At 41.3% G+C, this 22427-nt stretch overlaps 1 protein-coding gene across 3 annotated transcripts in view; it reads right to left on the bottom strand.

The window, feature by feature from the left end:
• CPNE4 (copine 4) overlaps positions 1-22427 on the bottom strand; it is a 531073-nt gene that overhangs the window by 138195 nt on the left and 370451 nt on the right. For all 3 annotated transcript variants that reach the window (XM_051818460.3, XM_002722063.6, XM_070072817.2), the window contains exons 6-7: positions 9333-9416; positions 6621-6710 (exon numbers count right to left, since the gene is read on the bottom strand). In XM_051818460.3, coding sequence (XP_051674420.1) covers positions 6621-6710; positions 9333-9416 — 174 coding nt within the window. The remainder of the gene's footprint in view (positions 1-6620; positions 6711-9332; positions 9417-22427) is intronic.

The following is a 22427-nucleotide window of genomic DNA, read 5'->3' as shown; positions in this document are numbered from 1 at the left end:
GCTTCAGATGTGTATCTGGGCCTTCTGTTCCCAGGTTCCTATGTCCTACTCACTTTTCCTTTGACTTGGGGGCCCCTCTCATGCACATGCATGGGGTCAAGTTGATCCTGGAACAACTGGCCCTATCACCTTGTTTCCTCCACCATCCTCATAGGATGCCTCATCAGCTCTTTAACAGGGAGTATCACCAAGTTACTGTGGTTTAGGCAGTAGAGAATTGGTAGATAATGGTTCTTTAATATATATGATGATTGGGGCTGGAGTGTGAAAATTAGTTAAGCTACCACCCACGACATGGGCATCTCTTCTGAGCACTGGTTCAAGCCCCAGTTGTCCCACTTCTGATCCAGCTCTCTTCTAATGCATCTGGGAAAGCAGCAGAAGAAAGTCTAAATGTTTGGGCCTCTGCCACCCATGTGGGAGATCTGGATGGAGTTCTAGGCTCCTGACTTTGGCCTAGCCCAGCCCAGCTAGTACAGCCATTTGGGGAGATAAAATGTCTCTCTGTCTCTCCTTCTTCCTCCCTATAACTCTACCTTTGAAATAAATGATCTTTTTGAAAAATAATAAAAATATATGTGATGAAATGGCCTTACAGTGCTCATATGGTGCTTGTCAAGATTGTTCTAATGTGACATTTCCCCAAAATATTTGGGCACTATTAGAGTGTTAACAAGTACCTGCTGATGGGGCCCTCTCATCTTTCTCTCTGACTCCCACTAGAAGAATCTACTCTGTACACCAACATTGACTCCTAAGGAATACAAGGATCTCTCAGAAAGTTGATGGAAAATAAAATCAAAAGATAGGTTTATTTTGGTGCAAGAAATGTTGAATCTATGCATAGCTCTTTCATAATATGCACCTCTCATGAACTTTTAGAATACTCTTCAACTGTACTAATAGTGTGTTTACAAAATCAAAGGAAACCATTAATACCATATTTCATAGAATCTAAAAGGCACACATCTTCTCATCAATCACACCTTGATAAGACATCACTGTACTATAGTTTCATTGAGAAAATTTTTCTTAGCAGTACATTAAATTGATAGTGTCTCAGACTTCATGAAATATGTTACATATAGAACAAATCTTATATCTCTTAAATGTTAAAACAATGGCAAATAAAACCTTATTGAAAGAATCGAGGGTTATGCTAAACAAGATGATTCATAGATAGAATACAGCAAAACAGAGGCGGCACAATCCAACATGGGTTGTCAGTCTTCATTTCTTCATCTGTGAAGATGAATGTAATGGAACCTACCTTGCAGTGTAGTTGGAAGTAGATGACTTTGATGAGGGTTTTATGAACTTTAATTTACATTGAAATCAAAGGAAATTTCATAAAATCTAAAATTAAATATAACCCTAAAGCTATTCTGAAAGAATTTATATACACCAGATGATAGTTAGCATGTCATGGTGTTGTGGAAAGCACAAACAGACAAAATAACCACAAAAACCCTTAAAAAGACCAGAATACAGGAGTGGAAGGGCTGCTGAGGGTATGAACACACCACAGAATGTTACTTATAAGGGAAAGGAGTGAAAGGCTGAAGGTAACAAGAATGGGAGCCAACTTTGCTGAATATACTTCATTTTGTAGTTTCTACTTTAGAATCATGTAAATATTTTCTATAATTATAAAGCAAAATTTGATTTGAACAAAAAAGTCCTAAAAATTAAAAACAAAATGAAGCAAGTGAATCTGACAGTTCTATGACCTACAGATTTACTATTGAATGATTTCAAGAGACATAAAATATGACTGCACACCCACAGAAAGATTTGTGCTATGGAGAAAATGTCCACAATGATGAATTTCAGAAGTTCATTTCAGAAAGCAAGGAAATTATTAAACACTACTAAGCTTATGTCAAAAGAACTCAAGATCCAACTTGAAGGGTTTTCATTGATCAAATACAGAACAATTTAAGATTTCAAAGGAGTAATAATAACTGAAATAGATTGAAATCCTCAACTGTACCAAAAAATCTATGCATTCTTAATAATACCAGAGGCATTCTTGCAAGAAAACAGACCCTGGAGGTGATCAAGTCCCAACTATCCGTTTATAGGAGATATGGAATAGAAGAAATGTCAATGGACAAAAAAAAAATTCCTGATTTCTTCATCAAAGAAAGTGCAGAGAAAAAAAAAGGAGAGAGGGCCAACAGAGATGAAAGGAAGCTGCAGACATCTCAACCAAATGCAATGTTTGGATCTTGTTTAAGTTCTAATTAAAAACAAGAAAATAATTGTCAATAAGTGAGTTATGAATAAAGACAGGTTATGAATTTGAATAAAGGCAGAATATTTCATGCTATTAAGGAAGTATAGTTAATATTCTCAGGTATAATCATTGTTTTGTGGTTATGTTTCTAGATAGATTCCTTATTTGTTAGCAATACCTATTGAAGTATGAAGGTCTTCATATAGCTGTGGAAGTGTATATTTTGAAAAAAAAAAAAAACTATGCACTGATTTCAACATTTTTGAACCCTCATAAATTTTATCTGCTAATTTGATTTTTCCATGAGCTTTTTTTTTTAAGATTTATTTTATTTATTTGAAAGACAGAGTTACAACGGAGAGAGGTAGAGACAGAAAGAGAGGTCTTCCATCTGCTGGTTCACTCCCCAAATGGCTGCAACCAAAGCCAGGAGCCAGGAGCTTCTTCTGGGTTTCCCATGTGGGTGCAGGGGCCCAAGTACTTGGGCCATCTTTTACTGCTTTCCCAGGCCATAGCAGAGAGCTGGATTGGAAGAGGAGCAGCTGGGACTAGAACTGGCGCCCATATGGGATGCCAGTGCTTCAGGCCAGGGCTATGCCACAGTGCCGGCCCCTCCATGAACTTTTTGTACTAGCTTGTATTTTCAGGTGAGATAGTATTATGTTTAATATTGGGCCACATGATGATTTTCACTGAACCAAGTACTTTTCCTTTCATGGTCCCTGCTACCATATAGACTTTTCATAGCCCTAAAAATGTCAGTGTTTCCTGATATGAGAAAAAGTAAAGCATTTTATTCAATCTAAATTTTTTCTTCCAATTTTAAAAGAAATTAAACATTTTAATTTATTGCTAAAAGTGTCACAGGTCCCAGCACTGTGCTCAGTGGATGAGTTGGCCCTGGTCTGGGATTTGCTTCAAAATGATCCAGTAATGGGGAAAGAGTGTGGGAAAATGGGTAATTGGGGGAATGGATGGTCATATTGGCCATGAGTTAATATCTGCAGAAGCTGTGTGATGGGTTTGGAGCCATCATAACATCTTTGCATTTTTGTATATGTTTTAAATTTTCCATAATAAATAGATAGAATAAGTTTTGAAAATGGTTATTTGAATATTATTTTTATTTATTCCATAAAGAAGGAACACAGAATAAAATAAATCCAAAAGAAAAACTTGATGGTCTGAACTTGCTGTTTGTGTGGGTCTTGAATAAGTAAGAATTAAGCTTCATTGGGACAAAGACCTAACTGTTAAATTTTTAAAAGTTCTGATAATATGTAAAACCTATGGTACAGAGTTTCTTTTTACAAAACTGTACATTCCAATTTTTTTTTTCACAAACTATGTGAAGACCTTCGTACTTCAATAGGTATGACTAACAGATAAGGAATGTTTCTAGAAACATAACCACAAAACAATGATTATACCTGAGAATATTATCTATGCTTCCTTAATACCATGAAATATTGTGCCTTTATTCATATTCATAATCTGTCTGTATTCATATCTCACTTATTGACAATTATTTGCTTGTTTTTAATTAGAATTATTAGAATTTAAAAAAGATCCAAGATTTTTTTTTGTTGGCAGCTGTAGGGGATGTGGGGCAGAATGTTGCACACGTGGACAGAGCTGTGGGGCTACTTTGGAGAAGAAGGCAGATGAGAATTTTACAGCGGGCTTCGTATCAAAATGTTAAATGCATATAAAGGGCAACACAGGAAACCTACTCTACCTTTCAGAAAAGCTGTATCTGCTTATTGTGAGCAGGTGGGAAACAATATTGGCTTTGCAGCCTAGTAAAGGATGGCACACTGGTGTGGATGAGCCCTCCTTTCCCTTTCCTTAGGCTGCTGACCTCCATAATGTCGCTCCCCCATTCGCGGAGGAACGACACAGGACCCTGCGCTGTTCTTTTGTCTGCTCGGCCCTTCCCCGGTTTGCTGCTGGTCCTTCCCGGGTTGGCTGCCGACCCTCCACCTCCGTGGAGGGGCGGTTCCCCCTGCCACTTTCCCCACTTCCGTGGGGGAGTGGCACACCGCCGGCCGGCTCTCTCGGGGGCTGCTCAGATGTTATCCGGATGTTCCCTTTAGATGTTCCTGGTGCATGTTGTCTCTCTCCTCCTTTATAGTCCTCTTCCACCAATCCCAACTCTGCTACCCACACGCCGAGTATGCTGCTCTCCTCCAATCAGGAGCAGGATCAGCTCCTGCAGGTCATCACTCAAGTTGGCGAGAGGCAGCTGCTTAGAAGCTGTTTACTCCTCTCCCAGCGCCATATTGTGGGAGAGCAGATGCATAGAATAAGTCTTAATTCCAGTAACTTAGTCTAGTCCGAGTTGCTCCCCACACATAACACCTGCACTCTTATATCCACGAATTCTTGAAACAGCTACAGAGTACTGGCTGCACAATGTACTGTTCTAGACACCTGGATATGCAGCAAAAAAAAGCCATGAAGAAACAGACTGGAGAGAACAAATGATCTGCTGGTGAGACAGGGAACTCAGTTTGGTCTCCTACGTGGGTGGAAGGAGCCCAAATACTTGTGCCATCACTGCTGCCTCCTAGGGTCCACATTAGGAGGAAGCTGGAATCAGAAGCCAGAGCTGGGTATTGAATCCAAGCACTTGTATATGGGTCTCTGACATTTAAACTAACATCTTAAATGCTAGATCAAATGCATGCCTCCTATTTTCTCTGTCTCTCTCTTTCATCCATCCATTCATACCGCTACTTGTTCCTCTGCAAACCACAAAGCACTGCCCACGTTTGAAGTTGTAACTCTCAGCTGTCTTGCACAGGAACAGCTACCTGAGAGCCCAAATGGTTAATAATTGCAACTTTGGCATAAAGAAGAGTTGCCAGTAGGGGTTGAAGCTTGAAATCCTTTGGCTCTTATAAGAAATATCATGTATGAATCTCTCAAGGACACTCCACAAGATCAACACACATGGGTTAGGCAAAGACATATCTTATCACCTTGAAGAGGCTGAAACTAACGGACAGATAAGATTTTAATCTGACTGTTACCATTGGCAAATCAAAAGCAGTGTACCCAAGAGATGAAGGTCTGAGTAGGAAAAGGAGTTAGGGAAACGTAGTTCCAAAGGCAAACATCGTCAGTACCCGTCTAACACTTTCCAAAGGGGTTAAGTGCCCAGGAGGATCATCGTATGCTTTTCATTGGTCTAATGGACCACGACTCCTGTAGTGCAGGTGGACGCCAGCATCCCTGACCCTGCTTTCAGGTTATCACAGTCACCTCTGACAACTGTGTTTCTTGTCATTTGCCCAGAATAAAATGCCCTGGTGAAGCTGATAAACCTGCTGAATCTGCTTGATAGTCAGGTTTCTCATTGGATATTAATCAATTGGCTTTCAATTAGTAGTCAGTCTCCAGGGAGTTACTTAGCCACCCTGAACTGGTGGAATCAACTGTGGGGCACTGACAGTGTGGAACTTCTGTTTCCAAGGTAGAGAGACTGCCAGACACAGACTACAGAGAGTATCTCCTGGAGTCGCTTTTGGCATTCGGCTTGTTGTCTTCCTTTGGCGACTCCTAACCATCACAATGTATCTCTCTTCCCACCTTTTCTACATTCCCTTGATGCTCAAAAGCGTTTGTGCCAGATGAAAAAAAAAATGGCCACAATATCTTGCAGCTCCTTCCACCAAGAGGTGAAGCCTAACTCCTCACCCCTTAATCCTGTAATAGCCATGTGACTTGCTACTGTACAGGAGGGCACCTTGTGTGAAGCCTTGCTGCTGTGGCCCTTGCCTTGTTGGAGCCCTAAGATTATTGTGTATGTAAGTCCAAGCCAGTCTGCTAGGTGAAGGGAGCTAAATGGCCTAACCAGCCTACTCATTCCAGATGACGGCCAGCTGTCCAGCAGAAGCAACGCCACCTTGCTCATTTGTAGATGTCTGCAAATTCCTGTGGGAGTACAGGTGAGACCACCAGAAGAACCCTGCAGATCAATTCATCTCAGTTTTCCAATTCATAGATTTTTAAGATAAATAAATGATTGCTGTTTTAAGCTTCTGGATTTTGGGGTAGTCTGCTAAGCAAGAGTAGCTAATTGATACAGCAATATTTAACTCTTGATAGACACTGAACTTAGTGCTGCAATCTTGTGCCTGAAAAGCCATGTATTTTGCCTCTTGGCTTAACACAATTAGGATTTTATTTTTGGCTATCACATGAGCTTCAAAGGCTCCAACGGAAGCAATGGCACTTGTTTCTTTCAAGATGCTAAAGGGTGAAAGAGGTGGGTAAATGACATAGGAAATTTTAAGTATACCAACATTCGCATGAGGATAAAGAGGACGCTCAACTACATTTAAAAAATTACATTTCTTGGGCATAGATTTCTGACCTTAAGTCGGCGGTCTGGATCTCCACTGCACAGGGAATTCACCGACACTTTGAATGATTTCCAGGCTGGGCTTAAGTTGTTCATCACAACCTGGGAACAAGGGAGGGAAGCAGTGAGCGGGAAGGAGATGACGAGTATTCCCATATCTCAGATAAGAACTGTGTGAGAAGTTATTGTGATGCTATGAAAAAGAAAATGTCTGAAACAGGTGTCATAATGAAAACTTGAAATAGTAAATCTTTCATAGTTACCCACTAAGCAGATGACCTATTGTCACTTGCATGGCTGCTGTTCCAGGGATAATGACAGAAACATTGTCCAGTATGTGAATATGGAGGGTGATTCCACTCATATCAAAAGGGCTGCAGTTAAGGAGGTCAGTCTATCTCTAGCCATTGATCAAGGGACTCAAGTTCTGTAGGACTAGTAATTCTATGTCATAAATTCTTTTCTTTTGGAGTCATCAGAGGTAAAGATTCCTGGCAGAGCTGAGGGTGTGGGAGAACAATTCTACTGTTAAAGAACTGGTTGGTCTTTGGTCATCAGTGACCTGGAGTCACATGGGATTGTAAGTCAGAGGAGAAGTTTCTAGAAGAAAAAACCTGAAGAATATAGTTCTACTATCTCATTATCATCTCAATCAGCTATGGTGAAAGGAACAACAGGGTAACTCTTTAGATTTACACACCAAAGGTACAACAGAAAAATCTTCCTAATCAGCTCACTAATCATGAATTTGGCTAAATCCTGCTCCAGAATCCATATGTATCGAGTGTCTCCTTGTCACTATGGTTTAAACCATTCAGTCGAGTTCAAAATACACAGTATGTGCTCTGTACCTTGCATTGTACTGTATGCTTTTGGCTAAAGGTTCCTGGACTAGTAGGAGCTACATCACCTGGGAACTTCACCCAGATGAAGTTAGACATTCTGGAGGTGGGCCTCTAGGTGATTTTGATACATAAGATTGAGAGCCACTGCTCTACAGAACACACAAATAAAGTTAAAAATGAAAGTGACCCTCTATCCAAATGACTTAATTATTTTATAATACTTCTATTTGGTTTCTTGATATAATTATGAGTTATTATATCATAGACTCATTATTAAATTTATTTTAATGCATGAAAATACAGAAATAATGCTCCCATGTGACTTCTTCTGTTCTGATACTCTAAGGATGATCAAAGTGACAGTGAGAAGGAAAATTATATAAAATTGTTTGGATCGATTTAAATTTCTCATCCTTTTACGAAAATGTTAAGAAGTGAAGATGTTTAATTATAATAGTTCTGAAAAATTCAACAGCAGACCAAAATTTCAATTAGAAATTTTCCCTGATATTAAAATCTGTGTATGTATATATGAGTGAGCATCTACATGTGCATGCATATTTCTCCCAAGAGCAGAGTATTGCCTGGTATTTCTTTTGTTGTATACTGAGTAAGCAAGAGGAAAAATCGGTGTTATGTTCCTTGATTCACTGGAAAAGTTTCTGATTACACTTCTGTGAGACCCCAGGAATGCTTTAGCACTGGACCAAGCAAGGTAGTTCTAGTAATTTATGGGGAATAGGAGAGTTTACCAGAAGAGCTAATTATGGGAATAGGAATGCTGTCAGGACCTAAAGGGAGAAGGGCATTGGAAGAGAAGCCCAACAACATACTACTACCTCCTTTCTTTCTGATTAAAGTCTATTTAATGACTTGAACAAAAGCACAAATGAACATCACTTAGGTGTCTCTCTAAAAGAAGTTTATTTTACCAAGGAGATCATCATGTTTCAAAAGACTACTGGGTAGTCATGATGGACTTGCTACTCTGGATGATCATATGACTATCCTTCAATTTATTCCAGGGTTAAGGTTTTTTTTTTTTTTTTTTTTTTTTTTGACATGCAGAGTGGACAGTGAGAGAGAGAGACAGACAGAAAGGTCTTCCTTTTGCCATTGGTTCACCCTCCAATGGCCGCCGCGGCCAGTGAGCTGTGGCCGACGCACCTCGCTGATCCAATGGCAGGAGCCAGGTACTTCTCCTGGTCTCCCATGGGGTGCAGGGCCCAAGCACTTGGGCCATCCACCACTGCCTTCCTGGGCCACAGCAGAGAGCTGGCCTGGAAGAGGGGCAACCGGGACAGAATCCAGCGCCCCAACCGGGACTAGAACCCGGTGTGTGGCGCCGCAAGGTGGAGGATTAGCTTAGTGAGCTGCGGCGCCGGCCAAGATTGGCTTCTCAAATAACAACCAGCTCAATTCAAACCTCAGTTCTACCTTCTTCTAACCATGAGTTCTAGGAAAGTAACTTAATCTTAAAGTTCACTTTCATCTATAAAATGAGGGTAATAATAATAATTATTGTAATAATAGTCTTGTGAGAAGTAAATAAAATATGCATATAAATCAGTTTGATGGTTTACACTTAGCCATTCTCATTAAATGGTAGCTAATATTCATATCTTTTTAATAAGTTGCTGGCTATCTATATTGATAGTCAATGATGGAAAATTGGGTTAAGAGGTGCTATACCCTATAACATCTAAATTGAAGATATAAAGAAAAAAGTAAGTTATAAAAGACAGGCCTCATCAGACAGTGAAGACTCCAGATCTGAGTACCTATCTACAGACATTAAGAAATAAAAGGAGTTTCGCACAACAGGACCATCTATCATCATAGGTTATTAGATGGCATAGTCGAATACGACTCTGCTTACCTCAGTTCGGTGCACAAGCTGCTGAGTTGCATCATCATTCATGCGAAAAATTTCCAGAAATGGGTCAGATTTGCTGAAGAAATCCTAAAATACATAAATAGTATTAAGTTGCTATTGAACCATCTGTTGGTCTGTTTCTAGAATTTTTTCCTTGGCTTTGCCTCTTTGTGTGCTTGTTAAATTTTTATTAAGTAGTAGAATTTGAGCAAGAAAAATCATAAAAGTTTTGGATGTGACTTTGGCTTCTAGCAGGCAGTTAGAATTTGGGTAGTCACTTGAATCCAGTCAAGATCTAGTCCTCATCAACCATGAAGATTTAATCAATATGCAACCCCCATGATTTCCTATCTTCATATGTGAAATAAAGGCCATGCTTGTCATTTATCCATGAATATCTTCCTGAATTCTACACATACTCTCTTCTTACCCTGCATGGGTGCATATTGCCATTTTTTTTTTCTTGCTTTGTCCTTTATCCCCATGCTCCATCCTTAGCTAGAATGAGCTGCATCTGAATGCCAAGCCTTTGTGAAGTAAGTACTTAATTGGTTGAGATTCAAGCATTCTTCAAAAAATCATTTCAAATGCCGATTATTTGAGAAGCAATAATATATTATCTTAAAAAAGTTAATTACAGTTATTATAAAGCCTAAGTCTGATGACTACAATATCTGAATCATCTGTGGGTCTGTTTCTATTATCTGTTTCTTGGTTCTACTTCTTGGTGTGCTTAGTAATTTTTTTATTAAATAGTAACTTCTAATAAGTAGTTAGTAGCATGGGAGTAGTCACCTGAATCCAATCAAGAGTGAGCTATTTAGAGGTCGGGGTTGTTCAAAAGTCTTTTAAGTTCTTGACTATTTATTTTTTCTTTTTTTTTTTTAAAAAAAGATTTATTTAGTTATTTGAAAGGCAGAGTTACAGAGAGGCAGAGGCAGAGTAAAACAGCGAGAGAGAGAGATCTTTCATCTGTTGGTTCATTCCCCAAATGGCTATAAAGACCAGGACTGGGCCAGGCCAAAGCCAGGAGCCAGCAGTTTCTTCCAGTTTCCCATATTGGTGCAGGGGCCCAAGTAGTTGGGTCAGCTTCCACTGCTTTCCCAGGCACATTAGCAGGGACTGGATTGGAAGTGGTGCAGCTGTGGAAGTGGAGCAGATGGGACATGAACTGGTGCCCATATGGGATATCAGTGCTGCAGGTGGTGGTTTTATCCATTGTGTCACAGAACCAAACCCAGGTTTTCATTTATTTCATAGTTTTCCTTGGGTATAGTTCTTAAAAAGTTCTGGCTTAAAGCCTCAGTGATTATGAGTCAATGCCAATTTTAATTTTTTTTAAATTCTCAGGGCTGTCTCCACAGTCTCTTGGCTCTAGGTTCTTGTTCCATTTCTTCCTATGCTGTTATTAATTAACGAACGCATTGAGAGCAGAAGTTATTCAGACTGCTGACTATTCTTCTCTGAAGCATCTATGAATCTTTAGTCTTAAGTTTCTTAGTAGCTCTTTCAGGTTTTGTTATCCAATTCCATGAAATCGCCACCAAAACTTCTGATCATTTTTCTGATCATTTTTCTCTTTATTTTTTTAAAGATTTTAATTTATTTATTTGAGTTAGTAGAGTTAGAGAGAGAGAGAGAGAAAGTCTTCCATGCACTGGTTCGCTCCCCAAATGGCCTCAATCTGAAGCCAGGAGCCAGGAGCCAGGAGCTTCTTCTGAGTCTCTCACATGACTGCAGGAGCCCAAGCACTTGGGCCATTCTCCATTGCTTTCTCAGTCCATAGCAGAGAAATGGATCAGAAGAAGAGCAGCTAGGACATGAACCAGTGTCCATATGGGATGCCGGTGCTGCAGGCAGGTCACTTAGCTGACCCTCCCTTTTTTAAAATTTCATTTTATTTTTTATTTTCTCCTTATTAGTAAATATTTTCTGCTAGGCTTCCCAGCCTCTCTATTCATGCTATTTGAGGAATTACCTTAAGTGGAAAATCTGCATAGTATATCTAAACCACCTCTCCGGGTTTCTCTTCTCTCCAGTTTCTTGGTTCCTCAAATCTCAACTGTCTTAGGCCTCTCACATAGATGTCTCTTATATCTTGTCTAGTATTTTCATTGGAGGGAATGACATAAAACAGGTGCTCTATTGGTAACTGATTCTGTCTATATCCTTCTTTTAAACTTTTTTTTACTCCATTAGAAATAAAACCTCAAACAGAAGGAACTTTATTTTACTTTATATTACTGATTTCCTCAGCATCTACCATAGTGTCTAGATTTTTATTAGTAGTACATAGAGTTACTGAATGAGTAAATGAATGATCACAGGATGAAAGAAAGAAAGAAAAAGAGAGAGAGAGAGAGAGAAAAGGAGAGAGGGGAAGGAAGGGAGAGAGGGAGGGAGGGAGGGAGGGAGGGAGAAAAGAAACTGTCATGAATCCTAGATATATGGTTGGAATCTATCTGAGCACATTCTTATTATGTATTTCATTAGGTGATTTTTCCCCCAGAAATCTAGACTAATCGTGAAGCAGAACTAAATTTGCTTGAAAAACCATCTTCTCTTACTGTTAGCAAGCAAAAGTCAAACATATCACTTCCCTTTGTGCACTGTCTAGTCTCTACTTCTAAATTTTCCCTCTCAATGACTTTACCAGCTTTCCTTATCTTCAGCTCTGCAAAATATATGCAAGACATATGCTGAACATAGAGCTTTTACAATTTAGCTTAACATACAAGGAGAGAGAGAGAATCCAGCCCTGCAAAGTACCATTTAGTCTGGTGGTAACATAAGTATACCAAAAACATAAGACAGGACTAAGTAGGAATGAATGAATAAGTGTACAAGCAGTCTTCAGAGAGGAGGGGGCAGCTGATGAAACTTGACTGGAAAATATGGTTATGAGGAGGGTATTTCTTTTTCTTTTCTTTTCTTTTTTTTTTTTTTTTTGACAGGCAGAGTGGACAGTGAGAAAGAGATACACACAGAGAGGAAGGTCTCCCTTTTTCCATTGGTTCACTCCCCAAGTGGCCGCTACGGCCGGCGCATTGCGGCCCGCAAGCTGCACCGATCTGAAGCCAGGAGCCAGGTACTTTCTTCTGGTCTCCCATGCAGGTGCAGGGCCCAAGGACCTGGGCCATTCTCCACTGCACTCCTGGGCCACAGCAGAGAGCTGGACTGGAAGAGGAGCAACTCGGGACAGAATCCGGCGCCCCAACCGGAACTAGAACCTGGTGTGTCAGCGCGGCAGGCAGCCTAGTGAGCCGCAGCGCTGGCCATGAGGAGGATATTTCTAGGTCACATCCCAAGTGATCGTGTGAAACAGTAAACATACGGAGGATCATGCCAAGTAGTTTAACTGGACTACAGCCTGAAAACACATAGGGAAGGCATTGCAGACAAGGTGGGCAAAGTCAGCTCCATCATGGGACGGGCTTCAAGGGCTCACCGGAAATCTTGTTGCAAGAGGCAGTGGGGAACCATCAATATTTCCAGCACGAAAACATTTTGATCAGCTCTGCAGGGAAGAAAGTCGGCCTAGACACTTTGGGGCTACCTTAGAGGCTGACATTCTTCCCCACGGCTTCCTTCCCACCCTGCTAGAAACCAAACTCTATGCTCCACCACACCTGGAGTCTGGAATACACTTTACCATTCTATTTCTGAAGGTAGCAGATTACTGTAGCCTTCACCTTCTCAAGAATTCACAATGGCTGATTTCATCATAGACTCACCCTACAAACCTCGTATGTCCCTTAAAATGGCCATTTTTCCTCCCAGGCACACTTCCAACTGATTCCAACTCTTGAAGCATTTGACCAAGACATTTTTCTCTCAGATCAATTTCTCTTTCTACATTCATATTAGAATATTGGAACTTCTAGATAAAGAAAATCCTGCAATTTCTGACAACACAGAAGCAAATCGAAGTCATTACGTCAAGCAAATAAGCCAGGCATGGGAAGACAAGTACAAAAGTTTATCTTGGAGCAGGCATGTAGCTCAGTGGCTAAGTTGCTGCTGAAAATCAGAGTGCCTGGTACAGTCCTAGCTATTTCTCTTCCAATCCAGCTTCCTGTTTTTGCATACCCTGAGAGGCAGAAGATGATGGCTCAAGTACTTGAGTACCTATCACCCATGTGGGGGACCTGGATTGAAAACAGGGCTCCCAGCTTCAGCCTGGCCCAGCCCTGGTTGTTGTAGGCAATTGGGGAATAATCCAAGGCATGAAAGATTCTCTCTCTGCCTTTCACATAAAATGAAAATAAATACAATTCTAAATAACAATAATAAAATAAAAAATTATTAAATTTGAGAATATAATTAACAGTGGTTAACAGAGGCTGGAAGAGGGTAGTGGAAATGTTGATTCAAGTTACTAAGTTATAGAAGTTCTATTGTTCTAATGAACAGTAGAGGGACTAGATATAATGATAATATCATTTTTTTAAACTAGAATGATTTGGGGGCATTTTCACCATAAAGAAATTGTATTTGAGGAGATAGAAATTTTTACTCTGATTTGAACATTACACAATGTACACATATAGCAAAACATCATATGGTACCCCTTAAGTATGTACAATTTTCATGTATCATTTAAAAATACAAAAGTTTTTTAAATAAAATAATAAAAATCTGAATATGAGAGTACTTAAAAAAGTTTGTGGAAAATGGAATTAAAATGCTTATTTCATTGCAATAATTTTTTATATCCAGCCGTTTTGTCAAAACACATGTTTTCTTTCCTTTATTTTATTTTATTTTTTTTATTTGACAGGTAGAGTTACAGACAGTGAGAGAGAGAGACAGAGAGAAAGGTCTTTCTTCCATTGGTTCACTCCCCAAATGGCCGCCACGGCTGGTACTGTGCCAATCCGAAGCCAGGAGCCAGGAGTTTCCTCCTGGTCTCCCATGCGGGCCATCCTCCACTGCCCTCCCGGGCCACAACAGAGAGCTGGGCTGGAAGAGGAGCAATCGGGACTAGAACCAGTGCCCATATGGGATGCCGGCGCCACAGGTGGAGGATTAACCAAGTGAGCCACAGTGCCAGCCCCCAAAATACATGTTTTTGACAAACTTTCAAAGTACCTTCTTAAATCAAAAACATAAAAGATTGTAGCTTCCTGCCTCCTTCCTTTCCTAAGGAATATGGACCTCATTCAACTGTCCCTGAGTGCTGGTCCCTCAGGAGATGTGTTTATAAATTATAGTTAACAACTGCTGAACACAATGGTAGAATCCTGGTAACCATTTTTCTTTCTTATTGACAATCTAACATTTTTATTACTGTTACTTCTATTTTAAAATGGGAAATGTGTAAAACTGAACACTAAAGATAGAAAGAAGGAAAAAAATAATCCTACCTATAATTCCACAACAATCAGTAGGATTTGAGTAAACCTTTTTCTACAATCCAGATATAATTTTATTTTCTTTCTAACTCTTAAAAAGTATATCTGTAACTACACTTTGTGTGCAATTAAGTACCCTATTCTTTTCCCTTGGTATCATATTGAAATGCTTTTTCTATTTTTTAAAAGATTTTATTTATTCATTTGAAAGATAGTGTCACAGAGAGAGAGAGGGAAAGACAGAGAGAAAGGTCTTCTATCTGCTGGTTCATTCCCAAAATGGCTGTAAAGACCAGGGCTGGGCCAGGCCAAAGCCAGGAGTCAGGAGCTTCTTCTGGGTCTCTCACATGGTTGCATGGGTACAAGCACTTGGGGCATCTTCTATTGCTTTCCTAGGCCATCAGCAGAGAGCTGGATCAGAACAGGAGCAGCCAGGACTCGAATCAGTGCCCATATGGAATGCTGGCACCTGCTTTTTCTATTTTATTTCACATTCTTTCAAAGGACATATACAATAAATTAGAGTATAAAAAATATAAGGCTCCGTCTCTAAGTCTCAGGAACTGAAAATCTAATATGTAGCACACTGGCTTTAGCATTGCTTTTTTTTTTTTTTTTTAGATTTATTTATTGATTTGATGGAGGGAGGGAGAAGAGAAAGAGAAACAGAGACAGAAACAGAGACAGAGAGATATCTATCCATTTAGGCACTTTGGCCATCTTCCACTGGATTGCTGGATTGAAAGTGGAGCAGCTGGGACTCCAACGGGCACCCAATATGGATCCCAAGCAGTGGCTTAACTCACTACACCACAACTCCGGTCCCAGCATTGCTTTTGAATTCTAACTCTGCCATATATAAAATGGATCATCTTGGGCAAGTTGTTTAATTGTCCAACTCCCAGTTTCTCACCCATAAATGGAAAGCACATCATCTTTTGCCTCATTGCAGTGTGGCAGAATCAGAGGCGCTGACTCAGTGAAGTGCTGAGTTCAGTGCCGGGCATGTAGCAAGCACTCATGATATGTTGGCTGCTATGATTATTGGCAATAGAAAAAATACACGGGGTCAATATTGTGGTCCAGCAAGGTAAGCGTTCAATGCCGGCATCCCAATCAGAATGCTGGTTTGAGGGCTGTCTGCTCTGCTTCTGACTCAGCTTCCTGTTAATGCGCCTGGAAAGGCGATGGATGATGGACCAAATACTTGGGCCCCTGCCACCCACGTTGGAGACACAGAAGGAGAATCTAGCTCCTGGCTTCAGCCTGGCCCAGACCTGTCTATTGTGGTCATTAGGGGTAGTGAATCAATGGGTGGGAGATTCTCTCTCTCTCTCTCTCTTCTCTCTCTCTCTCTCTCTCTCTGTTGCTCTGCCTTTTAAATAAATAAGAATGTGTGAAGACACTTTGTGAACTATGCAAGTATCAGACAGGATTATGGTTAAGAAGGCATCTGAGCCGGCGCCGTGGCTCAATAGGCTAATCCTCCACCTTGCGGCGCCGGCACACCGGGTTCTAGTCCCGGTCGGGGCGCCGGATTCTGTCCCGGTTGCCCCTCTTCCAGGCCAGCTCTCTGCTATGGCCAGGGAGTGCAGTGGAGGATGGCCCAGGTGCTTGGGCCCTGCACCCCATGGGAGACCAGGAAAAGCACCTGGATCCTGGCTCCTGCCATCGGATCAGCGCGGTGCGCCGGCTGCAGCGGCGGCCATTGGAGGGTGAACCAACGGCAAAGGAAGACCTTTCTCTCTCTGTCTCTCTCTCTCACTGTCCACTCTGCCTGTCAAAAAATAAAAAAAAAAAAAAAAAGAAGGCATCTGATTCGTGGAGACAAAACAACTCACAAGCAGATCAAATGTCAAAGGCACATTCAGACATTTGTGTCTCTAAAATAACAACTGTGGACTTAGTGCTATGATCACTTTAATATGAAGTGTCTGGCCTTTTCTGCTTGACCATCAGCATTAAGGTGGTCCCTGGGACAGTTCAGTGCAATGAAGATAAATGAATGAGGTATTTTGCTGAATTTTGCTATGGTGAATTTCTTTCATATCCTGGACATCATATTACTCTGCCCTTTTAGACCAATATGAAATAAATTTAGCTAAGAGAGAGGGAGTGATAAGCCATCAGCTGAGGTTTGTATTAAAAAATAAGTAGTGCATATCCATGATAGTGATCTTGAAAATAGAGTACCGAACCAAAAAAAAAAAATGGACTGAAAAATGCAGAGTCATACCCAGGCTCAATAGCTTACTAGTCTTGTAACTTTGGACAAAATTTTAACCTAACTATCCTTCATCTGCAAAATGCAAACCAAAATACCCACCTTTGGGAATACAGTTATGAATTTTAGAAATAACAGGTTACTCTGACACGTGGCACATTGTAGATGTTCAGTGATTACACTTTTCTCTCATTAATGCGGACTGGATTACCATTCTCAGGCAGATACACTTGAGCAGAGTAAAATCACAGCACAACAGTGAAACATTTCACATTGCTTTAGAGCATGGCTCACCAAACCAATGCACATGAGCCCAAATCTGGCCCACGATCTGTTTTTGTGAATAAAGTTTTATTGGAACACTGCCACACTCACTCAATTATATCTGGGGCTGCTTTCATGCTTCAAAGACAGAGCTGAGCATAGGGACGGAGACCATATGGCCTGCTAAGCTGAAATATTTACCATCTGGCCTCTTGCAGGCAAAGTTTGCCGACCTCTACTTTAGAGACAGATTTGTTTGCTTACACATCACCCTATCCCACTTGCACCCCAGGAGTTCTAACAATGCAGTCTATACTGGTTCCCACTGTGCATGGGGACACCACCAGTGGGAGCCAACACACCAGTGTGAACACTTTCTCAGGTCTGGGGGAGAAGATTTTGTCAGTCTGAATGTTCCAAAGGTGAAGATCATATGCATATCTCTTCCCAATTGCAAGCTAACTGCTAAGGCAACAAATGCTCTTGAGACATTAGAAATCCTCTCTCGAAGTGAACAGCATTCACATGACATCAATAGTTATTTCTCACAAACCTAATCTGCTTTGTATACTGCTCTCCCTGAAGAGCACTCGCAGGGAAGGCTCACAACGCCGTCCTTGCCCCATGAGAAGGAGCACTCTGTGTGTCCCCAGCCCCTACTCCCAGGGTAAACACCTTGAGTAGAGTCTGGTGGGTAGGGCGGGTGAGTGTGAGGAAATACAGCTTCAGCTAGAGCTGAAGACCTCAGAGCACATGGAAGCACGCCTGGCTGCTTGGACCAGGGGTGCCAGCTACACTTGTTTACTATTTCACTCCTTGAGCTCTGACATGGTTGGTGGATCACTGGCCCACTGGCCACCGTTGGTCACTCCCGTAAGTAGGATAAACCTGTGCCTCTCCCAGTTGGACTTCTCGGTGGCTTCTTTGGAGTTGATGAACATTATGCATGTGTCTAATTGGACCTCTGGCTCCCACAGTGAGATGGCACGTCTCAAATCTCAAGCATTTTAGATGTCCACATCGGGTGGGTGGCTTTTGGTTTGCTGGGCAGCATTGCAAAGGCAAGTTTAAAATGACTATTTCTGTCAAAAGTTAGAACAGATGATTTTGATCGTTTTCACCACAAAAGAAAATGTTTTAGGTGATGGATAAATTAATCACTCATTTGAGCATTGCACATGAAATGCAGGCATTGAAAGGTAACACTGCAGGCCATAAATATACACAATTATTATATGTCAATCCTAAAAGTTTTAAAAGGAATGGGCATTTCCTTGTCACTGTGGTTCACAGAAGAACCTAGTGCTCCCAAATAGACCTGACAAGTGGCAGATTTCAACTTCTGGTCTCAGAACACTTTACAGTCTTAAAAAGAACCAGGGGATTGGGATGGCACTGTGGCAAAGTGGGTAAAGCTGCCTGCAGTGCCGGCATCCCATACAGCCACTGGTTTGAGACCTGCTCCACGTCCGATCCAGCTCTCTGCTATGGCCTTGGAAAGCAGTGGAAGATGGCCCAAGTGGTTGGGCCCCTGAACCCGCGTGGGAAATCCAGAAGATGCTCCTTGCCCCTGGCTTCAGATCAGCTCAGTCATTTGGGGAGCTTGCCAGCAGTAGCAAGACCTCTATTTCTGGCTCTACCTCTCTCTGAAACTCTGTCTTTCAAATAAATAAATAAAATCTTTTTTAAAAAAGTAATGGGGACCCCACAGAGCTTTTGTTTATATAGTTATATCTACAACCATTTATCACAGTTTGAAACCAATAAAATTTAGAAACATTCACCTGTTAGATGATTTTTAAAATGATAAAAATAAACCTAGTTCCTCTTTTGCAAAAATAATATTTTAATGGAAAGTAATTATATTTCCCAAATTTAAAAAAATAGGGAGAAGAATGGTATTGCTTTACAGTTTTGCAAATCGGTTTGATGACTAGCTTAACAAGAGACAGCACGCTTCTCACATCTGCCTTGATATTCAATCTGTTGCAATCTGAGCATTACACAGCCTCTGGAATTCCAATGTCCATGTGTAAGACAGAGAATGAAGAAAGAAAACAACGTCTTAGCATGACTGCAAATTTAGTTTTGACGCCATGGATGCTGCTGAAAGGGTCTTGGGACCTTGGCCCACACTTTGAGGACAGTGGACCTACACCATACTCTCACCTCCCTCCTCCCTGGCTCTTCACTTGCCTGAAATACTTGGAAATGCTACCAACTTTTCCATGATCTGAGACTAATCTATTAACTCTGTGCTGAAGAAGATTCAGATTTCACTCAGGAAACCTGACTGCGTCTCTATCAAGGTAATTTGCTTCATATCCCTGAGTCTTGGTTTTCTCAGCTGTAAAAGAAGGCAGCTAGATGAGATGAGGAGCTTTCCCAGCTGAGGGCTATAGACGCCTGGGGGTTGCCCGAGTTACTGAAAGGAATTCCAGATATCCTGTAACTATTGTCTGAACTGGACCCAGCACATTGTTCTCACACATTCATACTGCAGAACTTAAATGTATGTAGACATCAGCTGCTTTCATTATGCTCATTACCACAATCAAAAAGTTATGAGCTTTATTTATCCCATTATATCTATATACTCAAAATTCAACTGCTAACAATCAGATAGCTATAACATTTTTAACACTTTAGTGGCCTTTAGGCCAGAAAATGGGTCCTCTTGGAGAAACTCTGTGGTGTATTTTTCCAACTATGGTCCAAGAAAATTTTACTATCTTATTCTGGTTCTATCACAAAAATATTGTGGCAGACTGCATTTTAAGAGATGGCTGCCAGCTGGCGCCGCAGCTCACTAGGCTAATCCTCCGCCTTGCGGCGCCGGCACACCGGGTTCTAGCCTTGGTCGGGGCGCTGGATTCTGTACCGGTTGCCCCTCTTCCAGGCCAGCCCTCTGCTGTGGCCCGGAAGTGCAGTGGAGGATGGCCCAAGTCCTTGGGCCCTGCACCCCATGGGAGACCAGGATAAGTACCTGGCTCCTGCCATCGGATCAGCGCGGTGTGCCAGTCACAGTGTGCTGGCTGCGGCAGCCATTGGAGGGTGAACCAATGGCAAAAGGAAGACCTTTCTCTGTGTGTGTGTCTCTCTCTCTCACTGTCCACTCTGTCAAAAAAAAAAAAAAAAAAAAAAAAAAAGATGGCTGCCACAAGGTTCACTGTCTGCAAGGTTCTCTACAATGTGACTTTGCCACACCCCCGTCAAGATGTGATATCTAACTGCCTCTCCTAGGATCTGGGCTGGCCTCACACCTCACCAGAACCCACAGAATGCAGCGGGAGCGATGACACATGACTCCCAAGGCTAGATCTGGAAAGGCCATGGGGTTTCTACCCAGTTTTCTTGCTGTTCTCTTTCTGGGAGAAGTCGGCCACCCTACAAGAGGTGTGACAACACTAGAGTAACTCTGGTTAACTGTGTTAGCTGGGTCCAGCCTTTGAACCATCCCATGTTTCAGGCATGTAACTAAAGATAGCATGGAGCCTCCAGACAGGCTCACCCACCAGCTGAGTACCACTAGGTGACTTCAATCAATATCAAAATGAGCAGAAGCCCTGCCCAGTAGAGCCCTGACTGAATTTCTGACCCTCAACATCATTCAGTGTAATAAAATAGTTATCAATTTAAGTTGCTACTTTGGCCTCAGAATCATGCCTTAAGGCATTCAGATCTGGCTAAAAAGCCCAGGAGAGTTTCTTAGGCATGGAAAGCCAAGAATGACCTAAATGAAAGATCTCTGTGAGTGAGATCTCAGCTGAAAGAATGGGCCATCAAAGAAGGAAGTACCTTTCTCTGAAGGGAGGAGAGAACTTCCACTTTGATTATGGCCTTGTCTAAATAAGGTTGGAGTTGGTGAACTCAAGAGGCTTCCATAGCCTTGGCAACTCATGACAAGAGCCTCGGGTGATTACTGACGCCATAAGTAAGAGTGTCAATTGTTAAATAAACAATGGGAGTCACTGTGCACCTACTCCCCATGTAGGATCTCTGTCCTTAATGTGTTGTACTATGCGAATTAATGGTAAAACTAGTATTCAAACAGTACTTTGTGTGTCTGTGGGTGCAAACTGTTGAAATCTTTATTTAGTATATACTAAGTTGATCTTCTATGTATAAAGATAATTAAAAATGAATCTTAATGAAGAATGGGATGGGAGAGGGAGTAGGAGATAGGATGGTTTGTGGGTGGGAGTGAGGTTATGGGGGGAAAAAGCCACTGTAATCCAAAAGTTGTACTTTGGAAATTTATATTTATTAAATAAAAGAAAAACATAAAAATAATAAAAAAAAACAAAAGACAAAAAAATTTAAGTTGCTAGGTTTTGAGGTGGATTGTAACCTGGCTGGCTGAAGGGTTGTGTCACTGGGTAAGTGGTGAAACCATGCTGTGCCTTGGCTTCCTGAAGAGTTTGTGAGAAATTATTTTCATGGTATCATATTGTTCTTTGACCTTACGACTCTTCCTAATCTGACAATACTCACTTTCCAGTACAAGCTGAGGCAAGGGCCTCTGCTTAGTTATCTAGATTACTAAAGAGCCTGCACAAGACACAGATAACATTATGAAGGCACTGGGATCTACAGTGCTGGGCAATGAAGCTCAATGATGACCAGTGCCCTAGATGATCAGTGCAGCCACTGATTGGAATGACCATATAGAACCACAGTAAGTACTGCAGGGAGCTGTTTCAGTTCTGTGAGCTAGTGCTCATTTGAAGGAAGGAGAACTGCCCAAACACCTTACAGCATGGTCCACTAACAAGTCCCTATGTCCCCCTGCACTGGAACATATGTTAGGTATAGGTGCTTGTGAGACTACCAATTGGGAAGAAATCATTATGAGACTTTAAATGAGTAGCTTAAAACTGCTACAGGCTGACCCAATGGCTTATAATGGTACCAGGGAAGATGCTGTGGTTTTGTGAGTTCTTTAACATGGGAAGATGATAGAAGAGAAGCAGTATTACATTCATAAAGAGGTGAGGGCTAAAAGCTCACTCTCTTGGACATCAACTGCAATGCACCCACCTCACACTAACATCAAAAAGTCACAGTTTACAAAGGTTTCACACAATCTACCAATAACATCAAGAAATACAATGTGATTTGCTCATAAGGATAAAGGCTTTCTGGGTATCCCCAGGCAGAATGGATTACCCTCACCAGGATGCTCTGAATCCTTTAGCATATCTCACATGGCTATCGCATTATTATATTGTTTGGTTCTTAAATTTACATGTCACT

The sequence above is a fragment of the Oryctolagus cuniculus genome, chromosome 4 (assembly GCF_051225735.1).
Source record: "Oryctolagus cuniculus isolate XC-2025 breed Fujian yellow rabbit chromosome 4, ASM5122573v1, whole genome shotgun sequence".
Classification (NCBI taxonomy): Eukaryota; Metazoa; Chordata; class Mammalia; order Lagomorpha; family Leporidae; genus Oryctolagus; species Oryctolagus cuniculus.
This window is presented reverse-complemented; position numbering and strand designations above follow the sequence as displayed.